This window comes from Camellia sinensis, chromosome 3, assembly GCF_055761805.1.
Source record: "Camellia sinensis isolate YWXY chromosome 3, ASM5576180v1, whole genome shotgun sequence".
Classification (NCBI taxonomy): Eukaryota; Viridiplantae; Streptophyta; class Magnoliopsida; order Ericales; family Theaceae; genus Camellia; species Camellia sinensis.
In genome coordinates, this window is record NC_138963.1 from 218,362,235 (window position 1) to 218,367,838 (window position 5,604).

At 31.9% G+C, this 5,604-nt stretch overlaps 1 protein-coding gene across 1 annotated transcript; it reads left to right on the plus strand.

Moving 5' to 3' along the window:
- The first annotated feature begins 1,050 nt into the window (after positions 1-1,050).
- LOC114275255 (DNA-directed RNA polymerase) lies at positions 1,051-5,261 on the plus strand. The gene is made up of 7 exons (XM_028217264.2): positions 1,051-1,258; positions 1,951-2,102; positions 2,269-2,378; positions 2,475-2,560; positions 3,314-3,418; positions 3,534-3,724; positions 4,934-5,261. The coding sequence occupies exons 1-6, from the start codon at positions 1,149-1,151 to the stop codon at positions 3,676-3,678; spliced, it is 708 nt and encodes a 235-aa protein (XP_028073065.1). The 5' UTR covers positions 1,051-1,148; the 3' UTR covers positions 3,679-3,724; positions 4,934-5,261.
- The last annotated feature ends 343 nt before the right edge of the window (positions 5,262-5,604 follow it).

Genomic DNA, 5,604 nt, shown 5'->3' on the forward strand with positions numbered 1-5,604 from the left:
CTTCTGTTTATTCTGTATGTATTCGTATACGTATCGACCCATTCTGGTTGTGTGTGTGGGCCGAGATTTGAGGCAGCTTTACTGGCTTTTCGATAATACAAAAGTTTAAAAAATTCAAAAAGAAAAAAAGAAGAAGATTTTTTTGAATTGTTACCAAACTTGCATGTTTCTTTTATTTCCTCATAAGTAAAAGAGAAGGAAACAAAAAAAATCATTTTCTAATTTGAATACAAAAATGGAGAGATATTTAAACTACAGTAATAATACATATCTCTAATATTAGAGATTTAAATGGAGTTGTAATGAAGGGGAAGAGAGGGAGAGTAGAGAGATAAAGAGAGGCATGTGGGCTCCACCTTCACATGAACACTCTCCACATCATTAGAACTGCATTATAACTGCATTATAACTCTCAAATTAAAACTCTCAAACATTATTATTTAAACTAATCATTTTACTACAACAAATCCATGAAAATGAATTTAAATTACAAAACTGCCCCATCACTGCATCCTTCTAAAAAATTATAAAAGACTATGTTTGGTTCATGAATTTAAAAAGTGATTGAAAAAGCTCTATAAAATATAATTATATTTTATTCACATTTTACTTACATTTTCTATTTCAATTTTTAAAATTTTACTCAAATTTATGAACCCAACACAAACAATTCTATGAGAATATATTCCATTTAGCAGTTGCAACCAAGTGCGTTAGTACCTACATTTTTTTTTCAGCTCGAGTCAATACCTACATTTATTTATTCATTTAAAACTATTTTAAATTTTATTTATTTTTATATATTATTTATGGGGTGGTTGTTTATTATGTTGCAACTGGCAAGTCAAATGAAACTACTAACAAACAAGCCCTAAAGGTTTTTATTTATTTGAAAGATTTTAAAAGCCCAAAGAGAAACAACATGGATCAAGCCTTGCAAATTAATGAGCCCACCATCATTCTAACAGGAAACAGCCCAAGAACTATTAGCGCCTGAAACTGAGCCCAACCCACAAAATTCAAACATCACAGCCCAAACCCGGGAAGCTCACATTCCTCCGATTAGGGTTTAGCTAAAACAAAATCCAAACTTGAAAAATCAAAAAACAGAGAGAGTTAGGGTTTCTGTCATCGAATCAGGTGGTTCAATGGAGGGATTGAAGGTATCGGATGCGAAATTGGTGGTATATGTTCACCCATCGAAGGCCAACAAGGTCTCTCAAGCCATCCTTCGTGAACTCAGCTCATTGCTCTTCAAGTAACAACTTTTTACTCTCCTTTAGCTTTGAATTTCATTCTGTAAATAGATAGATTTTTCTTCTCAATGAATGAATGAACGAACGAACGAATCGAGTTAGATTGAACGACTTTAAATAAATGCACTTTTTAGTCTCTGGATTTGTTGGTTATATTAATAATTTTTTTTTCAAAGAGTAGATGAAGTGTTGTTAATTTATGAGTTTGAGCTTAAGTGCAGCATTTTAAAGAATGTCAACAACTTACGCGCCGTTTGTTTACGGAAAGTTTGTGCCAGAAAATATTTTCAGGGGAAAACATTTTTCTATGTTTGGTGGTGATGGTAGTGGGTTGGCGACGGCGATAATGGCAATGTAGGTGGTGCCAGTGGCCGTGGTGATGGTGGTGTAGTGGTGGAGGTGATAGTGGCGCTGGTAGTGTGGCGACATTGGTAAGATTTGGAAAATGTTTTTTTCTTTTTAAAAGCGAAAAATATTTTCTACCTAAATAGACTTGTTTTTTGTTGTTGACTATGAAAAATGTTTTTCGTTGACTTTCATTATTTATGGAAAATATTTTCGCCTAAACAAACGGAGCGTTAGGGTCCATCATTGGGATAATTACATTGATTCATACTTTTGGAAAAGAAAACAAAAATTATTTACCAATGTGGGTGATCCTTTATTTATTCTCATAATATGGTATCTCTGACAGGTTTAATGAAACTTTCGATGGAGTTGTATTGGCTTACGATGTCAATCTCCCTAGTAAAATTGCGAGGATTCTTCCTGGAATTCATCCTTACTTTGGCGTGAGACTAGAAGCAAAACTGTTGCTTTTTCATCCAAAGCCAAACATGCTTTTGGGTAGTTCTTCTGTGAGATCCTTCTTATAACATGTTGCATGATTCTAGTAGTAGTCACTTTTTGACATGAATATACGAAGCTGTGTCAAAGTCATTTCATTTTTTGATCTAAGGACAACATATTATTTAACCTTTTTTTTTTGTCTTTTATTTTCTGTAATTTTCAGAAGGGATGGTAGTGAAACTTGGCCAACAATCTATTCATGTTATAGTTCTTGGTTTTTCGTCTGCTACCATAACAGAGGAAGACATTCGTGATGAATTCAAATATAAAGTTGTAAGTACCTTTGGATTATTTTCTGTATTTGCTGATCTTACAGGCTCATAGTGAATGATCATCCATGCATTACCTTACATTCTAATTTTGTTACAGAAACATGGCAAGGAAGTATTTGCTAGCACATCTCACAAACGGCATAAAATAAAAGTTGGAACCATTTTACGTTTCTTAGTCAAGAGGTGATTTTTTCTATTTATTTATTTATGTAACTGCTGAATTAATGTTTCTTTCGGCATGTTCTATTTTATGATGGACATTTGAATCTTATAGCTCCATTCGTCAATTAAGCTCCATTTTGTAGAAAGGTTAAGTGATGAGGAAGACCAACATCGGTCTTTTTTTTTCTTGTGGTGTATACACTTCTCTGCCAATCCGTGTTTAGGGACAAAACATTGTTTCTATCTTCTTCACCTAGTGAGACAGTTAAATATCAAATGTAATGGAAAGGCATTCATTGTGGGCAACACTTGTCTTCTTACAACAAATTTATTGCCCAAAAATTTTGTATTATTGAATCTGGAAGCGAGCTATTTGCTTGTCAACTGCTGTCCTGTCATGGGTGAAGTGGTATATTTACACTCTTGTTCCCCTCCGTATTATCCACCTTCCATAAATATATTGAGATTCAGGTAACTTATAGGCACATGTTATTACTCAATACCAACAGATTTATATGTCCTATTTTGTTTCTTCTATTATCTGGTGATTTGATTCATAAATGTTTACTTGATATATTGGGTATTGTTGTTTTATTTCAATTATTGTATCATACATACATACATCCTTGTTTAAATTCAAGTTGTGAACCATGGTGTCATGCTGCTCTGTTCTTCGTTGTTATTTGATAATAATTCCTGTTCTATCCCAAAATAAAAGAGAGATTCCTTTGACTTTTAAGGATAATGCGAGTTGATATGGTCTTATCTTTGTAGTTTTGATGAAGAGATACTCCATATTTCTGGGTCTTTACTCCCAGCTCACACAGGAAGCATCCAGTGGTTGGATAAAAATTTGGAAGACGGCTCACACATTGACAGGTTTTACTCTAAACTTCAAGCATTAGGCCCTAGGGGAAATTTCCTTAATTTAGAAAAGCAGGTGTGCTGAAGGGCATTTGGACTAACTGTTTTTGTCTATGAAAAAATTATTTAGGAGTACCAAGAAGCGGAAAGAAAGTGAGGGAAGACGGGAAATGCAGGAGCATGAGAAAGAGATGGTTGATGTGGCAGCATTTTCCATGAACACTGATCGTAGACATAAGAAGTCAAAGAGACCGAAAAGTGGTGAAGATTCTTGAAGACTGATGCAGAGTGTGGATGTTCTTAAGCCACAGATTCTTCTAGGTAAGTTGTTTGTTCTTCTCTATTTTCAATAAAAGGATCTTAATGCATAGAATTTCTTGAACCTCCATTGATTTCATCTTCACCTTGAATTTCCCATGCAATGCAACTTATTTTCCTCAAATTTTAGTTTTCATTTGGTCAAATAATTTTAAGCTTTTATTTTTTTTGGGCGAATTACACTAACAGTCCCTATAATTTGAGATTCGTGTCACTTTGGTCCTTAACTTTTCAATTGTGACACGTTTAGCCTTAAATTTTGAATCTTGTTCCAAATAAGGACAATTGAAGATACCATTGCTCAATTTCAAGGGTAAAGTCGTCAATTTGATAAAATACAAACTAATTTGACAAAAATAAATGTCAAAAAAATATTTTTGAATTTTTAAAAATAATTTTTCTCCACCAAAGATGAAATTATGTCAAATTGATAATCTTATTTACTATTTAATTTTTTTACTAAATTAATTTTTATTATGTGTTTAGATGATAATCATGTAATGGGTGGTTGTTAGGTTTTTAGTGTGTAATCAATATATTTAATATATGAAATGTTTTTAGTTTTGGACTTTTTAATTTAATGTATTGGTTTAATAATAATATCAAAATTGTCGTCATATTTGATTTTTGAAAAAATAGAAACTAATTTAATAAAAATAAAAACAACCACCCATTACATGATAATCATCCAAACACATTATAAAAATTAATTTGATAAAAAAAATAAATAAATATTTAAAAGATTTATCAATTTTACATAATTTTATCTTTAGTGGGTAGAAATAAATTTTAAAAATTAAAAAATATTTTTTTGACATTTATTTTTGTTAAATTAGTTTATTATTTATCAAATTGACGACTTTGTCCTTAAAATTAAGTAATGATATTATCAATTGTCTTTATTTAGAACAAGATTCAAAATTCAAGATCAAATGTGTTATAATTGAAAAGTTAGGGATCAAAGTGATACAAGACTGAAACTATAAGGACCGTTAGTGTAATTCGCCTATTTTTTTTTTTTTTTGTGGGTGAGATGTATTCTTATCTGATATTGTATTATTACTTTTTCTTGTGTTGGGCCTTGATACCTTGTTTGCACAATTGCTTATTCAATGGTCCTTTTTTTTTTTGTTGTGTTTTTCCCTGGGGAGAGAAAAGATGCACGAAATAGCCATATATGGATGCTTAGTTTGTCATGTTTGTGTCTTGCAGGCTTGGCAAGTTTGATTCTCTGGAAGTGATTGTCAGAACCTAGTAGCCCGTTGTTTTTGCATCCTACACATGTGGCTTAAAAATGGAAATTTGAGGAGAATATACATCATTATGTTAGTTGGGAGTCTTTGGGTGATCCGTAGTTGCAGATTTAGGGGGAAAGCAGTTGTTTAGAAGCATAGAACTGAAATTGTTAAATCATAGAATACAGAATTTACCATTATTTGTGAAAATGAATTTATTTTTTGTAATAGTGTTTTTATTCTTCTCATTTTGTTGTATGGCGACAATATTTAATGATATGGAAGAGAAACTAGGTTGGCGCAAAGAGGAAGAGGTGGTTATACTTGTATGTGGATTGTTTTTATAGAAATATGGGACTACTAAGGCCAAGTTGGTAACTCTTAAAAAATTTAAAAAGTCAAAAAGTCACTATCCTATTTAAATCAAATCATCTTATTTAAATCACATCACCTCTTTAACACATCATTTCAAATCCAATCCAAATCCAATCCATATTTCATAAAAAGTCAAATCCAATCCAAATCCAATCCATATTTCATAAAAAGTCAAAAAGTGCACTTATTTAGTCTTCCCAAACTTGACCTAAATATTATCGGGCTTTTTTTTCACCGGGGTATATGGCAAGTGGTGATATAAAATGGTGACAA